Below are 23,023 nucleotides of genomic sequence, written 5' to 3'. Positions count from 1 at the left end.
TACATCTCTTTTAGTCTAGAACAGTTTCCTCATGGCATTGGTACTTTTGAGTTCAGGCCTGTTGTTTCATGGAATTTCCGTCAATTTGTGTTTGTCTGATTATCTCATACCTGGATCCAGGGTAATCGTTTTACTCAGGAGCACCACTTAGTTGATGCTGCATCCTCAGTGCATCCGAGTGAGGGGCACAAGGTCTATATGCATTATTCTGTACCTTGCTTCTTTCACTTAATAATAAATTCTAGAAATCACTTCATATCCATTCCTAGAACTCTCCTCCTCCTGTTTTGTAGCTTCATAGAACCCTGCTGTGTGGAAAAACCAGTCTTTGTAATTAATCTGTTTATGGCTATTTATTTCTCATACTTGCTCTTTCAAGTGACATTGTGATAAGTAATCCAGGTATGTTTTCATCAAATTGTTGGTAAATAGTACTGTAACTTTGACAATTAAATTTAGGATTTATTTTTAGTTCTCGATTAAAAATTGTTTCATATCAATATATTTAAATGTAAATGGGTTAATAATAGCTGGGCCATTTAATATGGTTTTAGTAGGTTGTGTAGTGCAGACTGGTTCACATTTGATTGGTAAAGCAGTACATAGAAGAGCTCAGAGGTGGTGTTCGTTCATCTGTGGATTTAACTTCGCAGGTTAAGCCAGAATGTTGAGGTAGGATTTTTCCAGTTCCCTGCTGGAGCGAATAGCCCCCATTGTCTCCGTTGCATTGTAACAGGAGCCCCTTCATCCTGAGTTTTAAGAAACACTTTGCCTGGGACTCCTACCTGTCCCCCAGCTTCACAAGCTGGTTTCCACCCTGTAACTTCTGGCCCATGAGTTGTTGTCCTGCCTCCTCTTCCCACCTGATCAGCTCTGCACAGCTCAGGGCTCACTGTTGTCTGCACTCACCTATCACCCACTTTCCCAGCTCCAATTGAAGCTCTGCCAGCAGTTCCCCATTGTGCATTTCTGTGAATTTTTAACATTCCCCTTGGCAGTTTGCTTGCCTGCGTGGCCTGGGTGATCTCTTGAGGTCACAAGGAATGTTGTTGGAACCCTTGTTAAGCAGTTTGAGGAGTCCATCTACAATGCTAATTTTTCCAACAAAGATAGGATTTCTGTATGCAGTTTTGAAAAAGACATGGTTTTTTTTAGGACTGCAAATATAATACCATAATGGAAACTGCACATTAAAAAGATTCAGAAAGTTTACTAAAAATGGAAATTGAAGCTAATAGGTAATGTTCTGTGTTCTACATTTTGATGTCAGTCACATTAAGATTCTTTTTTCCAAAGTTTTCTCAGTAGATCTTTATTTTTGGTATTTATCTTACTAGGAGGAATGTGTACATCTATTGTGTGTTAAATACATATTAGATGGAAATTTGTTTTGGAATAATTTCATGAAAATTTCCCCCTAGGTTTTAGAAGACTAAGCTTAGACATCCAGTCCCCTCCAAATATTGGTCTGCGTCGTAGTGGACAAGTTGAAGGTGTTCGTCAGATGCATCAGAATGCTCCACGTAGTCAGATTGCTACAGAACGAGACCTCCAGGCTTGGAAACGAAGAGTGGTTGTACCAGAGGTACCACTAGGCATATTTAGGTTTGTTTTAGGATATCTATTAATGCTGTTTCTATCTATAAAATATATGGTTATTTATATATTTCAATCCATTAGGGGTATACATAGTCATATAAATATATTTTACAATGGGTGGGATTTTTAAAAATTATGGTAGGACAATGTCAAAGTTGTTTTCCAACTTTCTCTTTAATTTTTCATAAACAATCTTGTTTCATCTATACAAATGCCTGCTCTTCTCCCTACAATATTATTTTGAAAGAAATCCCGGACATAATATAATTTTGTCCATCAGTATGTAGGTGTGTATTTCTAAAGGATAAGGAATTGTTTTAAAATATAACCACAATGCCATTACTATACCTTAACAAATTCCTCAGCATAATTAAATATCCAGTCAATGTTTAAATTTCCAGTTGTCTCAAATGTGAATATTTTCAGCTTTTTGCAAGACTATTTCATAAGTGGTATGAGTTTGTCGGAAGGCATAAATATCTATTTTCTTTATGTAGTGATAGCAGGCATTTATGCTCATAGCCTAGATTCATTAATACATTAAGGGTTAAGGGTTACAAAATGATGATATTTCAACTCTGAAGTCTTCATTTATTATCTTGGATACTTATAAAAAAGAAAGTTACTCAGATCTATTTGATTATCCAGTAGTAAAGAGAGATGCTGTATTTAGTAGTAAAGATAATAGTGAAATAAAAGAGATGCTTGATTTACCTTCAAAATAGTTTTATTCCCTTCCATCCCCTGGCTGTGACCAGTTTGTGTATATGTTTTCCACTATAAGCACCACACTGTTGTGATTTAGCATTTTTGGTATCCTATTGATATTTAAATATTTCCATCTCTGTCCAGGAGGTGTCTGTTCAAGTTGGCATGACTATAGTAGCCTTCTGTAACATCCATGTTGTCAGGCATGGTGAGATGTCGCAGGTTTATCTTGCAAATTCCTTGATCTCAACAGAATCAGTCTTTTAAGCAGCCCTGTTTTCTTTTAGTGGGAAGTGATAATTCATAATTACAGTCTGGGAAGTAGGATCTTCGAACTACTGAGTTGTAACATACTGATTTTTGAGTTATCAAAATGGAGGCAGCAAATACTGTTTTTCATTGATACTTAAAATTTTTCAGTATTTTGTCATTTTTATGTCTCATGATAGCTGCTACTTTGAAGGTAATTTTGTAAAAGTATTTCCTTCATGTGTTTAGAGCTTCAGTAATTTGTGGAGTAATATTGGGTAATGCTTATATATTGTACAGTGAATTTGAGGATGTTTATAAGTACACAATCAAAGAGTAAAAAGCAAAATATGGTACTAGGATGAGAAATACAGAAAAATCACTGCTGTGGATGTAGTATGCCATAATTAAGTCTTAAAATTGTGTGTGAGTTGCGTGGTAATTAGAACTGAAAATGTCATTTCAGGTTACTTGTTATTGTTAAAACCAAGGGAAGAAACAATTATCAGGAGTTGAAGGGCCTGAACAGTAGTTCCATAAATAAGCATTTGTTCTCTTAACATGGAAGGCGAAATAATTTAAGGTTGGAGTCATGATTCCCAGTTAATCAGGGATACAGGCTCCTCTGTTTCTGATCTCCTGTCTTGGAGCATGGCTTTCAATCTTAAGGTCATCTCAAAGTCCAGAATAGCTGGACTTTATACAGTAGCCATCACGTGTCTGCATCTATGATGGAGGGTGAGATTTAGACCACAAAAAGGAGGAAAGGCAGAAGGCAAAAAGGACATTTCTAACTCAGGGAACGTCATTTAAGCAGCCTTAATATTAATAGTCTCATGTGGCATTTCTCATAACTCATTGACCAGAATGTTGTGTGGCTACACTTAGCTACAGAGGAAGCTAGGTAATAACAGTTTTTGGTTAGGGCAGCAAAGCCCTTAGATAAAAATTTAGATGCTGTTCCTAAGGAAGAAAAGGAGAATGGATTTTGTGAGTCAGCTGGCTTTCTGCCACCATATAATTTTCCCACAGAAAAGTATAACCGTATTCTCAAATTTTCTGAATGAGATGCTGAGTGGTTGAGTGGTGGTCAGTGCCCCTAACAGCAATCTTTATAATGGGAAAGCAATGGGGAATTTTACATGACTATTTGTTAGGGTATCATTTAATAAGGATCACAGGAAACTAATTTGTTTTCTGACTAAAAGTAGTATATGTCCATTGTGAAGGAAAAAATGTGAGAAGGTAGTGATCCTACTCATGTGCAGAAAGATGAGTACAGAATGTTGCTTCCTGGGCGAGGCAGTTCTATTTGGGGCTAGAGATTAGGCATATTGCTTATCTTAATCCAGTAGTAGTAGAAATTGAAGGAGTTGCAGTATACACTCTCTGTTTTAGCTTACGATCTCATTGAACTTTAAAATTGTGTACAGTTGAAGATATTTTTGAATGCCTAGAGTGTTCTTTTGCTTTATTATTGAGAATTATATGTAGCATTTCATTGTCAAAACAAAAGGAAGTGTACATGTAAGGGGTAGAAATTTCATTTGGCTGCAAGTGAAAAATGTCACATAGTTCCTTAAATACACATGAAAGTGTTGAAATTGACAACTTGCCATGGGTTGAGTCTGATTTAGAACTCCTCTGTGGAGAGAATTTTCTAATGTAATCTGAGTGTGGGCTGCGATGTATGTACTTTGAGAAAAATAATTTCCTTAGAGATCAGTTTTTGTCCTTAAAGGATTTGTGCTTAAACTCATTTTGAGTGTCCAATTATATCGCGGAGCATGACCAAGATGATAGTTTTCAAACTTCTCCAGTGGGGATTTAAAATGATCACAAAATGTAAAGTCTTGAGTATTCAACAGTGTTCAAATTGGAGAAAAAGAGCATTCAGTCATTTGAATTCTCTAACTGTGGAGAAGGAAAATGATCTTAAGTACGTTCCTCATGGTGGAAGGTCCCTTGCTTTGAAAATTGCTCTCAATTATATTATCATCTGTTTGTATCATTAGAAGAACAGGTAACATTGCTATTTCGGTTTTCTAAAAATTGTAAAATAATCAGTTTGAATAAGTTCAGAGGAAGATTCTGCTATTTTTTCTTTAGAGAAGGGAATTGCAATATTGGAAAATCATGGGGACATTCTGAGTAGCTAATATGAGAGATCCTGTACCAGTTCATCCTCATAGAACCAACCAAAATAAAAATGAAAGAATATTCCTGTGCTAAATACGAAAAATAGGGCCTCCTGCTTCTGAGATTTTATTAAATTTATGACATAGACTGCATCTTGACTTAAGTTTTGTTATGATTTTAGGAATTTTATGTATTAATTTGAAAAGTATATAAGCTTATGTTTCCTAGAATCTTGATGATTAATTTTTCCTCATCCTTATATCCTCCTTATATCACTTATTCTTCATCTCAGTAACTAATACAATTGGATACTTAAATTGTAGGAAGTTGGAAGACTTCAGAATAGAGAAAGGTGAAGAGGAAAGAAATCTTTATATAATTGGAAGAAAAAGGAAGACTCTCCAGCTTTCACAAAAGGTAACCTAAATTCTGTCCCTAGGAATAAGCAAATTAGAAATTATACTGAAAATCATAGTTTTCTTTTTTTTGCATCAGTGTAAAATTAGTAACTTTCACCTGAAGTAGACTATTTTATTGCTTGAAGTCTTCTGTTTGGGATTTAAAATAGTAGACATAAGGTTGAACAGCTGTTAGGGAAAAGTAGTTTGAAAACTTGAGGGAAGTAGCCTTGATGCCTGAGAGTGCTAAAGGATTCTAGAAAATTAACTGTATATGACCATTCATGTTGAGAACTGCAACATTGTCAGCTGATCACAAGCACTTTCTGTCTGTTCCCAGTCACTCTTTCTCCTTTCTTCCACAGGTAGTCAATCAACTGTCTTTAAAAACTGCTGGTTAACTGTTTCTGAAGTTTATCCAAAATCTTTCATTGATAAAAATTCTTTGATTTTGCAATGGTTTGAGACCCTCCACAAACCATTTTTAGTGTCTGTGGCACTGAAGTACCATGGTGGGGGCAATTAGGAAAACGCATATAAAGAGTTCCTGTTAGAGTAATGATACAAAGTTGAGATACACTCTTTTGTATCTGGCTTAATCATTTGACCTTGTGGGGTTGCTTTAACTATGCTGTTGTTGAGTAGTTGAATTGAAGTTCATTTGTTTGCATTGTTGTATACTATTCCATTGACGAGCATACTGGTATTTTATTTTAAAGGACAGTTTTGTTGTTTTCATATTTTGGCAATTAGGAGTAATACTACTTTCAACATTTTATATGTATTAATATCTCTGTGTTTCTTTTGGGGTAAAATTGTAGATCATAGGATTTGTGTATATTTAACTTAAAGGTAGTAATGCTGTATGCAGTTTCAGAATGATTACACTCCTGCTTAGAGTGAGAGAGAATGTGTTAAAATCTGGTGTTTGTAGATTTCTGTTTCCAGTTGTTTTTATGTGGTTTGAAGCTATATTTGGTGAGTACAGACTTAGAATTTCCCTTGTTCCTACTGAATTGAACCTTTTCTCATTATGAATTTTCACCTCTTACTGCTAGTAGTAAAGCTTATTCTTCAAATTCTCTTCTATAAATATAGCTGTGCTGGCTTTCTTTTGGCTAGTGTTTGCATAGTGTATCTTTCCATCCTTTGCTTTCTTTCTCTCCTTGTTTCTTCTGAGATGCCAATTACTTACCTGTACATTGATTGGACTTTCACTGTTGATTCCCTTTGGTTTGTTAGGCTGTTTTCTGCTGTTCTTAATTTTTTTCTGATCTGTATTAGAGTGTGTTAGTTCTTCTGAGTTCTGTAATCTGTGGTTAAACCTGTTGTGTTCTTGATTTTAACTGTATTTTTCAGTTCAGAATTTTCATTTGCTTCTTTTTTAGAATTTTTGGTTTTTTGCTGAAGCACTTGTTATTTTAAATCTGTGAAAATCAGCTATAGTTTTTTTTTTTTAATTCATGCCTGGTAATCTCATTATTTCAATAATATCTTGCTTTCCTGTTCATCTGTTTCCATTCCTTCTTGATTTAAAAAAATTGTTTTTTTTACAGTTACATTTTCTTTGTTGTCTGTTTGATTGAATGTTAAATGTTTGAGATAATTTGAATTCTAGGATGGTATTTCTCCTACAGAGATTTAATTTTGCTTCTGGTAAGCTTCTAGGGCTGCTGTTGATCCTATATTCCCTTTCTACCTGCAAGGATGTGATTTGTTCCTCAGGATTAATCTTTTTTTTGAATTTTTTATTAAGGTATTATTGATATACAATCTTACGAAGGTTTCACATGAAAAACAATGTGGTTACTACATTCACCCATATTATCAAGTCCCCACCAATACCCCAATGCAGGCATTGTCCATCGGTATAGTAAGATGCCACAGATGCACTGTTTGCCTACACTGTTCTCCCTGTGATCCCCCACACCATGTGTACTAAACATAATACCCCTCAATCCCTATCTTGCTGCCCCTCGACCCACCCTCCCCCACCCATCCCCTTTGGTAACCACTACTCGCTTCTTGGAGTCTCTGAGTCTGCTGTTTTTGTTCCTTCAGTCTTGCTTTGTTGTTATACTCTACAAATGAGGAAAATCATTTGGCACTTGCCTTACTTTGCCTAGCTTATTTCACTGAGCATAATGTCCTCCAGCTCCATCCATGTGGTTGCAAATGGTAGAATCTGTTTCTTACTGCCGAATAGTATTCCATTGTGTATGTGTACCACCTCTTCTTTATCCATCATCTACTGACGGACACTTAGCTTTCTTCCATATCTTGGCTATTGTAAAAAGTGCTGTAGGGGTGCATATGTCTTTTTGAATCTGAGAAGTTGTATTCTTTGGGTAAATTCCAAGGAGTGGGATTCCCGGGTCAACTGGTATTTCTATTTTTAGTTTTTTGAGGAACCTCCATATTGCTTTCCACAGTGGTTGAACTAGCTTACATTCCCACCAGCAGTGTAGGAGGGTTCCCCTTTCTCCACACCCTTGCCAGCATTTGTTGTTCCTAGTCTTTTTTATGTTGGCCATCCTAACTGGTGTGAGGTGATATCTCATTGTGATTTTTATTTGCATTTCCCTGATAATTAGCTATGTGGAGCATCTTTTCATGTGCCTGTTGGCCATCTGAATTTCTTCTTTGGAGAACTGTCTCTTCTTATCCTCTGCCCATTTGTTAATCAGGTTATTTGGTTTTTGGGTGTTAAGGCATGTAAGTTCTTTATATATTTTGGATGTTAACCTTTTGTCAGATATGTCATTTACAAATATATTCTCTGTTCTTCGGTAGTTTTTTGATTACCGATTCAATTTCGTTGCTGATAATTGGTCTGTTTAGATTTTCTATTTCTTCCTTGGTCAGTCTTGGAAGGTTGTATTTTTTCTAGGAAGTTGTCCATTTCTTCTAGGTTTTCTAGCTTGTTAGCATATAGATTTTCACAGTATTCTCTAATAATTCTTGGTATTTCTGTGGTGTCAATAGTGATTTTTCCTTTCTCATTTCTGATTCTTTTGATGTGTGTAGATTCTCTTTTTCTCTTAATAAGTCTGGCTAGGGGTTTATCTATTTTGTTTATTTTCTCAAAGAATCAGCTCTTGGTTTCATTGATTTTTTTTTTTTTTTTTTTGTATTCTGTTCTTCTCAATTTTATTTCTTCTCTGATCTTTATTATGTCCCTCCTTCTGCTGACTTTGGGCCTCATTTGTTCTTCTTTTTCCAGTTTCAATAATTGTGACTTTAGACTATTCACTTGGGATTGTTCTTCCTTCTTCAAATAGGCCTGTATTGCTATATACTTTCCTCTTAGAACTGCCTTTGCTGCGTCCCACAGAAGTTGGGGCGTTGTGCTGTTGTTTTGTCTCCATACATTGCTTGATCTCTTTAATTTAGTCATTGATCCATTGATTATTTAGGAGCATGTTGTTAAGCCTTCCTGTGTTTGTGAACCATTTTGTTTTCTTTGTACAATTTATTTCTAGTTTTATACCTTTGTGATCTGAGAAGTTGGTTGGTAGAATTTCAGTCTTTTTGAATTTACTGAGGCTCGTTTTGTGGCCTAGTGTGTGGTCTATTCTGGAAAATGTTCCATGTGCACTTGAGAAGAATGTGTATCCTGCTGCTTTTGAGTGTAGACTTCTGTAAATGTCTTTTAGGTCCATCTGTTCTAATGTGTTGTTCAGTGCCTCTGTGTCCCTACTTATTTTTTGTCTGGTTGATCTGTCCTTTGGAGTGAGTGGTGTGTTGAAGTCTCTTAAATGACTACATTGCATTCTATTTCCTCCTTTAATTCTGTTAGTATTTGTTTCACTTATGTTGGTTCTCCTGTGTTGGGTACATAGATATTTATAATGGTTATATCCTCTTGTTGGATTCATCCCTTTATCATTATGTAATATCCTTCTTTATCTCTTGTTACTTCCTTTGTCTTGAAGTCTATTTTGTGTGATACAAGTATTACAACACCTGCTTTTTTCTCCCTATTGTTTGCATGAAATATCTTTTTCCATGCCTTTGCTTTTAGCCTGTGTATGTCTTTGGGTTTGAAGTGAGTGTCTTGTAGGCAGCATATAGATGGGTCTTGCTTTTTTATCCATTCTATTACTTTGTGTCTTTTGATTGGTACATTCAATCCATTTACCTTTAGGGTGATTATCGATAGTTATTTACTTACTGGCTTTGCAGGCTTTGGATTCCTGGTTACCAAAGGTTCAAGGGCAGCTTCTTTAGTGTCTAACTGTCTAATTTAACTCAGTTATAATGCCAGTATAAACACAGTCTGATGTTTCTTTCTCTCCCTTCTTTTTCTTCTTCCTCCACTCTTTATATATTAGGTGTTTTATTCTGTACTTTTTGTGTTTCCATTGACTGGTTTTGTGGATAGCTGATTTTATTTTCCATTTTGTTAGTATTTGGTTGGCCTACTTTCTTTGTTGTGGTTTTATTTTCTCTCATGACAGCTATTTAGCCTTAGGCGTACTTCCATCTAGAGCAGTCTCTTTAAAATACACTGTAGAGATGGTTTGTGGGAGGTAAATTCCCTCAACTTTTGCTTATCTGGGAATTGTTTAATCCCTCCTTCAAATTTAAATGATAATCTTGCCAGATACAGTGTTCTTGGTTTGAGGCCCTTCTGTTTCATTGCCTGTAAGGTTTCTTCTGAGATGTCTGATGATTGCCTGATGGTTTTTCCTTTGTAGGTGATCTTTTTTCTCTCTCTGGCTGCCTTTAATACTCTGTCATTTTCTTTGATCTTTGCCATTTTAATTATTACATGTCTTGGTGTTGTCCTCCTTGTGTCCCTTGTGTTGGGAGATCTGTGCACTTCCATGGTCTGAGAGACTATTTCCTTCCCCGGATTGGGGAAGTTTTCAGCAATTATTTCTTCAAAGACAGTTTCTATCCTTTTTTCTTTCTCTTCTTCTTCTGGTACCCCTATAATGCAAATATTGTTCCTTTTAGATTGGTCACACAGTTCTCTTAATATTCTTTCCTTTCTAGAGTTCCTTTTATCTCTCTCTGCCTCATCTTCTCTGTATTTCTGTTCTCTGATTTTTATTCCATTAACAGTCTCTTTCACCTCATCCATGTTGCTCTTAAATCCTTCCATTTGTCTCATTTCTGTTATCTCACCCCTGAATTCATCCCTTAGCTGTTGGATATTTCTCTGTAGCTCCATCAGCATGCTTATGACTTTAATTTTGAATTCTTTTTCTGGAAGATTGGTGATTTCAGTCTCACCAAGCCCTGTCTGTGGTGTTTGAGGGATTTTTGACTGAAGATTCTCCTGCCTTGTCATGGCGATGGGTATGGTCACTTGTGAGTGGCGTGTGTGTCAGCTGGGAGAACAAAGTCCCTTCCTGCTTGCCGGTCACCTTGCCTGTGTCTGTTGTCAACTGCACACAGGGACCAGCCTCTGGGTTAATTGTCTAAGTTTTCATGGGCGGGGCGTCCTTCAAAGTGTCCTAGGGCAATGGCGGGAGTCACAGGCCAGCAGCACTTGTTCTGCCGCAAGAGCAAAGCCCCTTTGTGCCTCCAGGTGTCCTCGACCATCTCTGCTGTCTGTGTTGGTCAACTTCACACAGGGAGCAGCCTCTGGGTTAATACCCTGAGCTGCTGTGGGCGGGTGGTCCCTTGGGATGGCCTAAGGCACTGGCATGGGTCACAGGCCAATGACGCGTGTTCTGCTGTGAGGACAGAGCCCCTTCGTGCTTTCCAGACTCTGTGCCTGTCTCTGCTGTCTGTGCTAGTCAACTGGGCATAGGGAGCAGCCTCTGAATCAATCCCCTGATCTACCCTGGGTGGGGTGGCACTCGGCATGGCCTAGGGAACTGGTGGGGGTCACAGGCAAGCGGCCTGTGTTCTGCCACAAGAACAGAGCCCCTTCGTGCCTCCCAGACTCTGTGCCTGTCTCCTCTCTGCCGGTCAACTGCCTGCATGGAGTAGCCTCTGGGCCTGGGCTTGTTAGCCATGCACAGGGAGAAGCTCTGTGTTAAGGTGTGTTGCTGCAGGCGGGGCTGCTCCCCGGCTGTTCCGCAGCCGTGGCAGGTGAGCTGGTTTGCTTGCAGTGCCGGTGGGGGCCTGGGAAGGAACTGCAGGCTGCTTATTGCTGTGAGGGGGTTCTGAGCTGTGTTGCCACCCAGGGGTTTAGGACACCTTAAGTTCCTTAAAGTTCCCAGCCTGCTGGGGTGAGTGTGCCAGGATGATTTAAACGCTTCTCCCTTTAAGACTTTTAAAGCGCCTGCTTTTCTTTTTTCCCAGGGCAGCCGGCTGTGGGAACCTGTTTGCCGTCTTAATCTTGGATTTTGCTTTTCTACTCCTCTAATACCCTGTTCACCGTGCAATGTGTGTCTGTGCTCCCAGTACAGATTACTGGGGCTACTTATTTAGCAGTTCTGTGATTGCATTCCCTCTCCACTTTGAGTGTTTTCCTCCCACTGGTGAGCTGTGGTGGGAGGATTGTTCAGGTCCCACCGGGTCACAGCTTTGTTTCTTACCCTTTTCTGGTAGATGTTGGGGTCTCGCAGATGTAGCATGACTTGTATATTGTGTCTTCTGGTTACTCTTTTAGGAATAGTTCTATTTGCTGTATTTCAAAATATATATGGTTTTGGGAGGAGATTTCCGCCACCCTACTTATGCTGCCATCTTGAGAATGTCCTCTGTTTATCGATTTTCATCTAGGGTCCTTTTTATTGTTTGTATCCTTGTAATCATTTGGACCTATAATTCTTCATATCATTGTTAGGTATATAGTATCCTCAGACTGACTTTTTAGAAATATATTTTGGCAGATTTCTTGTTAGTGATATTTAGTTACAGCTATGTTTATATATTATCAGTCATGAAGTTCGTTCATTACTGGAAGTTTTTGTTTTAACAAAAATCAGTACTGACAAATTAAGGAAAAAACACAATTCATTTAAAAATCAGTTAGTGATATGTTGAAATAATTAGACACACCAGTGATTATCAAACATGGCATAATGTGAACTTTGTTTTGTATTTCAATTCAAGGAATATGTGCTTTCATTGAGTGTTTTACATGTGACTTTATGTTTTGAGGACTGCCCCCCACCTTTAAATTTAATCCAACTATTTCATTTGGCTAACTTTTAAAGATTAATTATTTTGTTCTGATAAAAAAATATGTTTAAAAATCCAAGCAGAACTGAAGTACTAACAACAAATCATCTAAAAATTTAAAACCTGGAAATTACTAGGTTAACATTTGAGGATTATTTCAGATACTCTTTCTGTTTTTTTAATACACACACTCACAGTGATAAAGTCCTAAGGTGGTTAGTCACTACACTATAACACAAATACATATTTTCATTTTTAAGATACATATTATGAGGTACTATCCGTTTTTGGTTATTGCTGGTATTATCGTATTCATGATGAAGTAATTAACTTACAATTTGTTTTGGAAATGGCTGATCTAACTGCCTTATTTAGTCATGTCTTGTAGGTACCATAAAGTAAAAATACCAAGGTTGATTTAACAGTATATGGTAAAAATACCATCCATTCACGAATTTTTTCTTTTAAGTTTTGAACTACTGTTATTATTTATTTAAAAAATTTTGCATTATATCCCTTTGGGAATTTTATAGAATGTTTATTTTGCTGAAGATTTTACTTAGTTCCGTGTTGACTTTCATCTGCATGTTTATGTTTCAGTTTGATTCGGTGGTTTTGATGTCACAGTCTAGGCAGAGGGCATGTAGACGTAAATATCCAAATTATGGTAGAAGAAAACTTGGACGGCTTGAGTTATCTTCTGGAAATGAATCTTCAAGTTCTGTAAGACATGTGAGTTATATAACCTAAAAATATGTAAAATAATCTTAAATAATTTATTCTAATTCTTTGAATCTACCTTGAAATTATGTGAAGATATTGTATTCTGTAGAGATTAAGTTGAAATTTCATTTTTTGAATTTAAAAAATAGTTTTGGACAGCTTTGTTGAAATATGCACTTATACAAATGTACATACCAATGGTTTTAGCATATTAACTGAATTGTGCCACCATCACCACTATTTAATTGTAAAATATATCATTACCTCTAAAAAGGCACCCAATATTTATTTGCTGCCACTCCCCATTCCCACCCTTCCCAGCCCCTGGCAAACACTAACCTTCTTTCTGTGTCTGGATTTGCTTATTCTAGTCATTTCATATAATTGAGATCATACAGTATGGTTTTGTGACTTTTTTTTAACTTACTATTATTTTTCATGGCTGTTCCATGTATATATAGCCTGTATCAATAATTTTTTTTCATTGTCCTGTTTTCCCTTATTTGAATATACCACATTTTGTTTATCCCCTCATTAGCTGGTGGACATTTGTATTATTTTCTCTCTTTGGCTATTTTGAATATTGCTTGTTTTCAACATTCATGTACAAGTTTTTGTACATAAGTTTTTAGTTCATTTGGGTGTATATTCAGAGGTCAATTTGCTGAGTCATGTTAACTCTATGTTTAACCTTCTGAAAAAATGCTAGACTGTTTTCCATAGTAGTTGAACTATTTTATATTCCTAATCAGTAATTCCCTTCATACATTTTCTCTGCATCCCTGCCAACACTTGTTTTTGTGTGTGCTTTTGATTTTAGCCATCCTATCAGGTGTAAACTGGTACTCACTGTGGTTTTGATTTATATTTCCCTAGTAAGTAATAATATTAAGTGTGTTTTCATGTGCTTATTTTCCCTTTATATATTTTTGGAGAAATATGTATGCATATCTGTTGTCCATTTTTCAGTTTGTCTTTTTTATTGCTGTAAATTTCTTTACATACTCTGATACAAGTCCCTTATCAGACACATGATTTGCAAATACTCTGTCCCATTCAGTGGGTTGTCTTTTCACTTTGACAATTTCCTTTAAAGCACAGAAGTTTTATATTTTGATGAAGGCCAGTTTGATTTTTTTCCATTAGTTACCTGTACTTTTGCTGTTGTATCTAGGAAGTCTTTAATTCCTTTTCACTTTCAATATCATGTAAGTTACTAGACTTCATTTTGATATATTTGGGGAAAACAGTATTTTTGTGAAGAATGTCTAAGATTTAATAGAATGTTAATATTTTTCTAATCAGTAATATTTTGTGATTGAAATGTTTGACTGATGAACAATGCATTTAGTCCATTATAAAGCATTAGGATAGTAGTGAAGCATAGGGTTTGAGTTTAAATACAAACTCCTCCACTTCTGACAAGTTGCTTAACCTTTCTTTGCCTCCACCCATATCTGTAAAAGTAGGTGTCTGTAACATGTCGCTCAGAGGTAGTGTAAAAGAATTAGTTTAATCATCTAAAGTGTTTATTAGATAATGTTAGCTCATCAGAACTGTCCAAATTATTTTATGTGATAAGACTTTTTACATTTTCTTATGTATAGTGTATTGAGCATACTTTAAGCCCCCCCCTTTTTTTAATGATTTTGAGAATTATGATAAATTTTCCCATTCATTCTCACTGGCTTCTCATTTATCCTTACTGTGTTATTTTTAAAAAAGAAATACAAATCACATATGTGTACATTTTATTATTTTTCCTTTAGTACACATATACAGCATACTACTGATGTTCTTTTGCAGTTGGATTTTTTAACTTTAAATATTTTTGAAATCACTCCTTTCAGGTCATAAATACCTTTCTCTTTTTTTTTATTTTTTAAAGAATTGCATCATAATTGTGTGATTCTAACAGTATATTTACATACACTGAATCAGTCTCCTGATTATGGACATTTAGGATGCTTCCAGTGTTTTCATTATAAATAATGTACAATGAATAGTATGTGTACATATTTTTTACCATTGGAGATGTAATTTTAGGGTACATTCCTTGAAATGAGGTTGCTGGGTCCAAAGATGAATGTATATGAGTTTTATGAGGTAGTAATAAAAATTCCTCCTAAAGGAGAACCCCAACTTGTACTCCAGCCTGTGGCATGTGAGAGTAGTTTCCTGGCTCTAGCTGACAATGTGCATCATAGTTCCTCATTTTTGTCTCCTTAATAGGTGAGGGGTGGTATCTTAGTGCAATTTTATTGTTTATGTTTTGGCTATTTTTCTGTATGATAAAGTCTGTGTAATAAAATTCAGTGGCATTAACCATGTTTACAGTGTGTGCAGCCATCACCACCACACATTTCCAGCTGTTTTCCATCATCCCAAATAGGAACTCTACTCCTTAAGTAATAACTTCCTATTTCTTTCTCTCCCCAGCCCCAGGTAACCTACTAGATAGAAACCTTCTACTTTCTGTGTCTATGGATTTGCTTATTCTAGGTACCTCATAAAAGTGGAATCATAACAATGTGCGTCCCTTTTGTCTTTGGTTTGCTTCACAGTGTAGTCTGAATTTCTCTTACTCATGAAATTGTACATCTTTTCATATATGTAGAGTCACTCTTTTTTTCATCTTTGAGCATTGTCTGCTTATGTCTTCTGGCTGATTCTCTGTCATATTTTTGGCCTATTCCCCACCTCCTTAGTTTTTAGAAGTTCTTTATATGAGGTATATTAGTATTTTGTCTTTGATATATGTGGAAAATGTTTTCTCCTGGTGTGTAAGTTAGTGAGATTTTCTCTGTCATTATATCCTCTAAGTAGTTATTATTTGTATATGTGAAGGCTATTGATAGTTCAATAAGTTTAATTTTTTTTACATACCCTGCTACTGAATTTTTGGATTTTCTGAGGTTTTCCAGGTACATTCTCATTTATACAAGTACTTAGTTTTAGTACTTCTCTTCCAGTTTTTATACCTCTAATTTATTTCTCTGACTACATTGCTTGTTACCCAGTATAATGTTGAATAATAGTGGAGATAGTTGTCCATATTCCTGTTATTGGTGGAAATGTGCCTACTTCCAGATTGATGGTAGTGGACCTTGGTAAGATGCCTTATTTTTAGGTGTCTAAACAGTATACAGGTATATTTTATTATGGTAGGGAAATACCAACTAATGCTTACTTTCTTAAGTGTTCTTACTGAACAGTCAGGAATGATAATTATTTTGTGTGTTTATCAGCAATATTAATCTTCGGATTTTTCTCTTTATATCAGTGAATTTGGTATATTTTCAGTTAATGGGGAATGTTTAAACTAACACCAACATAGATAATGTGGAATGTGTTGGGTAGTTTTACCTCCTACTTTGGTATGAACTAATTCTTCTGTGTTGTTGCAGAGGGCTGGAGAGAGAGAGAGAGAGAGAGAGAGAGAGAGAGAGAGAGAGAGAGAGAGAATGTGTGTGTGTGTGTGTGTGTGTGTGTGTGTGTGTGTTCGTTTCATTTTGGTTTGAAAAAAACACTGATAGTAGAAATGGTGTGGGCTTTAGAGCTGATTCCAGTTCCTGTACTTTCCTTTGACACCCCAGGAATATATTAGTTTACACTTATTTAGCCTTGGGTTCCCCTGAATATGATGAGGCAGAAGTGGGCAGGTAGGGACTTGGCAGTCATTACAAAACTCATGGGCAGGGTGAATCCAAGTTTTGTTGGCTTTGAAGCTTACATAGTTTCAGAAAAAGAACTCAGTTCAGAAAAAGAATATGGACAGAGGATCTTGGTAGGCAAGTTAAATTGAAAGCCTCTGAAACTTGTTTCATTAACTTTCTTACCCCTTTTTCTTTTTTATAGAGGTGTTTTGAGAGTTGATTGAGGTAACACATAAAAGCATTTCACCTTCACAGCATGCATAGTTAGTAGGTGGTAGCTTTAAGGAGTTTATTACTCTGGGTTTTTCGTTTTTTAAGTCCATTTTGAACATAAAAACAGACTGCTGTTCTATACTTCAAGTGTGATAGGCCTAGGAATCTATTTCTGAAATAGCATTGAGCTCACATTTTAAGAAACAACCTTTTTAGAACATGTTGACTTTGCATTTTGTCTATTGAATAAAGTAAACAAAGGGAGATATTCTCTTCAGATTTTGTCTTTTGAGTTTCATTCTCAGTGGCATTTGCATTGTCCATTATTGATGCACCAAAGTAAACGGCTGCTACAGAGGAAGGTTGTGTCTCAATTTAGAAATACTTGTCTAGTATCCATGGCCAGAATTTAAAGTAGATTGAAATATTCAGGGTTGTGGGAATCGGGTAGTTGTTTGTTCCCTTTGTCTTTCCTTTACTGACTAAAACAAAGAAAAAAAACTTGAAACCTGTGTGTATATAGAGGAGTGTTAGGTTTACAGAAAAATTGCAAGTTCTCATATACCTTCTCTTCCTCTGTATAGTCTCTCCTATTACTAATACCTTGAATTATTGTGGTACATTTGCTGTAGCTGTTGAGCCAATTTTTGTACATTATTATTAACTAAATTCCATAGTTGACATTAAGGATCAGATCACTTGGTGTTGCACAGTTCTTTAGGTTTTGACAAATGCTCATTGTGTATGTATCTATCTACCTTAACAGTTTCACAGAATAGTTTCACTGCCCTAAAAACCTCCTCTGTTACATTTACTCACCCCTCTTTCCCTTCTTCTGAGTCACCAGCAACTAGTGATCTCTTTACTATTTTTGTATTTTTTACTTTCCCAGAGTGTCTTATAGTTGGATCATACAGATACAGCCTTTTCAGATTGGCTGCTTTCTAAATAATAGGAGTTTAAGTGTCCTATCTGTCTTTCAATTTCTTGATAGCTCATTTCTTTTTAGTGCTGAATAATATTCCATTGTCTGATGGACTGCAGTTTATTCACCTACCGAAGGACAAGGATGCTTCCACATTTTGGCAGTTACAAATAAAGCCACTAAAATGTCCATCTGTTGGTTTTGTGTGGATGTAATTTTTCAGTGCATTTGGGTAAATACCAAAGAGCATGATTATTGCAGCATATGATAAGTCTATGCTCACCTTTGTAAGAAACTGCCAAACTGGCATCCAAAGTGGCTGTGTTAAATTTGCATCCCATCGACATTACTGAGAATTCCTGTTGCTCCATATGTTTAGATGTCGGTTCTTCCTAATAACTTCATCTATAGATTCAACACAATCCCAGTCAAAATCCCAATAAGTTATTTTTGTGGATATTGGCAGGGTGATTCTGAAGTTTATTTGGAGAGGAATAAGACCCAGAATAGCTGACAGAGTACTGAAGAAAAGAAAGTTCAAGGACTGATAATACTTGACATTAAGGCTTAGTATAACTGTGGTTTTCAAGACCATATGGTATTGGTGAAAGAACAGACAATTAAATGGAACAGAAAGGAGAACCTGGAAATAGACCCACATAGGTATAGTCAACTAATGTTTGACAAAGGAACAGAGGTAACTCAGTGGATGAGGCATAGTCTTTTCAACAAATGATGTTGGAACTAGACATCTGTGTGCCAAAAAAATGAATCTGGGCACAGAAGTTAATTTAAAATGGATCTTAAAACTTCATGTAAATGTAAAACACAAAACTATAAAATTTGTGGAAGATAACATAAAACCTAAGTGATGTTGGGTATGGTGATGAGTTTTTAGATACAATACCAAAAGCACAATCCATGAAAGAAATACTTGACAGGTTGGCCCTCCTTGAAATTAAGATCTGCTTTGGGAAAGATACTGTTAAGAGAAAATAAAGGACACAGGCTGGGAGAAAATAGTTGCAAAATTCGTATTTGATAAAATGACTTGTATTCAAAATATGCCATGAATACTTACAACTCATCAGTAAGAAAAAATCCAGATTTAAAAATGGGCAAAAAAAAAATCTGGGAACTTCATCAAAGAATATATACAGATGGCAAATAAGCATATGAAAAGTTGCTCATCATCATATGTTGTAAGCAGACCAACAGTGAGACACTGTTAACACACCTATTACAGTGGCTTGTCCAAAACACTGAGAACATGTCGTCAGTATTTTTATTACCTTCATTTAGAGAATGTCCTATTGTAACAGTTTCTTTTGTTAGTAGTAGTAGTAGTGTTAAGTCTCACAAGTATTCTTTGTTGCCTTATGCTTTGTTAAGAAAAAGTCTCTAGTGAAAAGTTAGCTTTTGTTTCAAGTTTATCTAATTACCTGATTATCATACTTATTTCTGTGATGATTAGGATGATGTGGCTTTTCTTGATCTCAGTGATCAAGATTTTTATTTTGTCCCACTCACAAATTAGGAGACTTCCTGTGATCAGAGTGAAGGTTCCTGTTCTTCTTCTGAAGAAGAATGGAAAAGTGATAGAAGAAGTGAAAGTGACAGTGAAAGCTCAAGGTACCTGTTCTTATTTGTTTTGATCTTTTAAGTGATTTAGTTATAACCCTGAAGGGAACCATACTTGAATGGCATTCAAGATGGAAGAGCTTGCAGCTATGGAACAGTTCACATTGAATTCTAATATACTTAAAAGAAGAAAACTGAATTATCAGCTGTTTCTGTAGAAAATAGTTTGGGTATTTTTAATTGACTGTAAACTTTGAGAGTGCAGCATAAAACGTGTGCTCAAAATATCAAGTAAACCTTGAACTGCATATCATGCAAATTGGGTGAGTATTTATCATAGTGGTATCCAAAGTGGCAAAACCATCATGATACCTGTTGTTAGTCATTGCTTGTGTTAATTTTTGTTTAGTTTTGGTATCCAGTTTTCATGACATCAAGATGTTAACATCTGTTCCTCTTGGTATATGTCAAATTCATCTTGGCGGATGCTCAAGCTGGAAAAAACCAGGAAGGACATCATTTTTTCTTCACAACATACCCTTCACCAAGTCTAGAAAGTTCTTAATATGACTTAAGTTACCTTATTTCTGTTTCCATTGATCCAGTACTTCTACAGACCACTGTTACCTCTCTTTCCTTTCTTGATTTCTTTTATTACATTATGATTAGAAGTGATTTTTAGAATATTCCTTACTCTTTTCTTTTAAATATATTTTTAATTGTGGTAAAGTATATATAACACAAAGTTTACCATCTTAACCATTTTTAACTGTACAGTTAGTGTTAAGTATATTCATATTGTTGTGTACCCAATCCAGAACTCTTTTCGTCTTGTAAGACTGAAACTGTACACCCATAAACAGTAATTCTCCACCCTGTGCCCCTCCCATGGCAACTACTGTTCTCCTCTCTATCTTTGTATTTAGTGTCTTTCAGTTCAGCTTTTCTTGAATTTTATTATATAAAGAACATACTCAAAAAGTTTTGAACAGCTCTTTTTATAATAATTGGGTTTTAAAAGTGTGTGTATGTGCGTGTGTATTTTGTTGAGCCTGAGAAGTATGTGGTTTGCCTCTGGTGTCCCCACTAGAGGCCGTCATCCTTTTCTCTGTTTGCTGAAGGAAGTAGTGGGCCAGGGCTAGTTTTCTGTCTAGTTTCCTGCTTGACTCCTGCTTTTGCTCCAGGACTAGTTCCTCTCTTGGATTTTCTTTCATATCAGGGAGAGTCCGCCTCTTGGGAAGAAGCTCTGACCACTCTGACTTTGTCTGGTTTGGCTATGATTTTGTTGGGTTTCTCGGTGTATTCACCTAATGATTTGTCTTTCCAGTTAAAAATTCTGGTCTATTCCTGAGCCTCTTCCAACTTGGGGGTTATTACTCTTTCAGCTTTGCGTGATCTCTATTGTTTTCATAACTACACTTCATTTTTTGAAAGGAGAATTGTTGGCTATAGATGTGTTCCGTGAGGTCTCCTCAGGCTTACATACATCCTTTCCTAATTTCCAGTGTCAGTAAAGTTCTCTTTTTCTCATGATTTTGGTCATGTCAGTATTTGTTGATAGTGAGGGCTGATTGTTTGCGGTGAATCTTCCTGGGATCTTTCCTTCCCTCCTCATCCCCCCACTTCCTCTCTCCTCCTTAACTCTTCTTCTCTTCCTTCTCCCCTCTCTTCCCCTCCCGCCTTCACCTCCTTCTCTCAGCCCTTGTCTCCCCACCTCCTCTCCTCTTATGGTTAAATGATTATTTAGCTGTTAAGACTTAGATTCTGGTTCCACACATTTTATACATTTTCTTTTTTAGTGACTCCTCATCTAGATATTCTGATTGGACAGCTGATGCAGGCATCAATTTGCAGCCTCCTTTACGAACATCATCTCGTCGACGAATTACCCGATTTTGTAGTAGTTCAGAGGATGAAATGTCTCCTGAGAATTTATCTCCTCCAAAAAGGAGGAGAAAGAGAAAAAAAGAAAATAAGCCTAAAAAAGAGGTAAGAAAAGTGTATCTTCAAGTATGTTATCTGTGTCTACATTTTGTGGAAGTATTTTTGTCTATATTTAGAAATTTAGAGCCTTTATTAGTAACGTGCAAAAATGTATTTTTGAAAAAGTACTTTATAATCAAAACACTTCTCTATGTAATCTGCTCTGAGTGGACCCTGGTACTTGTACCTTTTCAGCTCAGGAGCTTAAAGGGTAAGCTCTATGTTGCCCAGAATCCACCATGACTCTTATTTTCTCCCATCAATTTTAGCACCAAAAATGTACTTCATGTCATTTTTAAGGCACTTTCATCTTTTGTCTGTTACTGCCATGTTTCTCATTTTCATTTGACACTGTTCTGTTTTCATACTGTTGTCCTAATCATATCCCTCTACTTTGGCATATGTACAGTGTAGGTGCCATGCGGTACAGGTAGTTGTCATTTAAAGGTGCTGTGCCTTTTTATTGTCTATTGCCATGTAGCAGATCACCCTGAAACTTAGTTGTTTAATACCAGTGTATTATTTCAGGTATTGATGGATCAGGGATTTGGGAGCTGATGAGCTAGGTGATTTTTTTGGCTCATGAGTTGCAAATTGTCTGAAGGTTTGGGGCTAAGTGATCTTCAAAGCTTATTAGTGGGGCAGGTGGTTGGTGGCCTCAGTTCCTCAGCACATAGGCCTGTCCATAGGGTTGCTTGAGTGTCTTCATGATGAGATGGCTGGTTTCCCTTAGTGAGTGATTGAAAAGTGTAAACAAGGGTTAGCCCTCGTGCCTTTGATGACCTCATCAAAGAAGTCACACATTGTGCTTCTGCTTTATGCTATCTCTTAGAGGCAGTTTGAGCTCACACTCAAGTGGAGGAGACGGGCTCCACCTCTTGAAGAGGGAAAGGAGCATTGAAGAATTTGTCATATTTTAAAATCACCAGTTTTAAAACCTCAAATCGGGGAGGCTCCCTGTGATGACTGGTCTGTGGTGAGGTTCAGAGTGGTGGCTCTGCAGAGCAGGCTTTGTGTTGAAGAGAATTTAGACTGGAAATTAGCCCTTTTCCATAGGATGTAAAGTGTTATGAAGAATCTATTAGAAATGCAGGGGGTGCTAGACAAGTGCTGGGTAGATCTACAGTGCTTCAAAGTGATACATTCATATGTATGTTAAGGAACCAGATATGTATGCTATTTAAAAACTAATCATTAGGTGTCATGCCAGTATATAGTCATTCTTTTATTTTTTATTTTAATTTTTTTATTATCAAATGTACATTGCAGTGGTTTAGCAGTCCCCCTTCCCCTTGGTAGCCCCTAGTCACTTCTCAGTGTCCATGTGTCTAATGCTGTTTTTTGTTCCTTCTGTTTGCTTTTTTTAAAATTTTTATTCCACAAATAAGTGAAATCATATGGTACTTGTCTTTCTCCACCTGGCTTATTTCACTGAGCATACTACCCTCTAGCTCCATCCATGTTGTTGCAAATAGTAGGATTTATTTTCTTTTTATGGCTGAATAATAATCCATTGTGTATATGTACCACCTCTTTATCCATTCATCTACTGATGGACACTTAGGTTGCTTCCATGTGTTGGCTGTTGCAGACAGTGTGGCAGTAAACATATGGGTGCATGTATCTTTTCGAATCAGGGATTTTGTTTTCTTTGAGTAAACTCCTCTGAATGGAATTACTAGGTTAAATGGTATTTTCATTTTTAGTTTTTTGAGGAACCTGCATAGTGCTTTCCACAGCAGTTGTACCAATTTGTAGTCCCA

General features: G+C 36.4%; 1 protein-coding gene across 2 annotated transcripts in view; it reads left to right on the top strand.

The window, feature by feature from the left end:
• The window catches only part of BRWD1 (bromodomain and WD repeat domain containing 1), a 132,740-nt gene that overhangs the window by 68,579 nt on the left and 41,138 nt on the right, over positions 1–23,023 (top strand). For both annotated transcript variants that reach the window (XM_036899281.2, XM_057504606.1), the window contains 5 exons: positions 1,422–1,605; positions 5,019–5,112; positions 12,780–12,911; positions 19,234–19,328; positions 21,077–21,266. In XM_036899281.2, coding sequence (XP_036755176.2) covers positions 1,422–1,605; positions 5,019–5,112; positions 12,780–12,911; positions 19,234–19,328; positions 21,077–21,266 — 695 coding nt within the window. The remainder of the gene's footprint in view (positions 1–1,421; positions 1,606–5,018; positions 5,113–12,779; positions 12,912–19,233; positions 19,329–21,076; positions 21,267–23,023) is intronic.

Source organism: Manis pentadactyla, chromosome 1 (genome assembly GCF_030020395.1).
Source record: "Manis pentadactyla isolate mManPen7 chromosome 1, mManPen7.hap1, whole genome shotgun sequence".
NCBI lineage: Eukaryota > Metazoa > Chordata > Mammalia > Pholidota > Manidae > Manis > Manis pentadactyla.
This window is presented reverse-complemented; position numbering and strand designations above follow the sequence as displayed.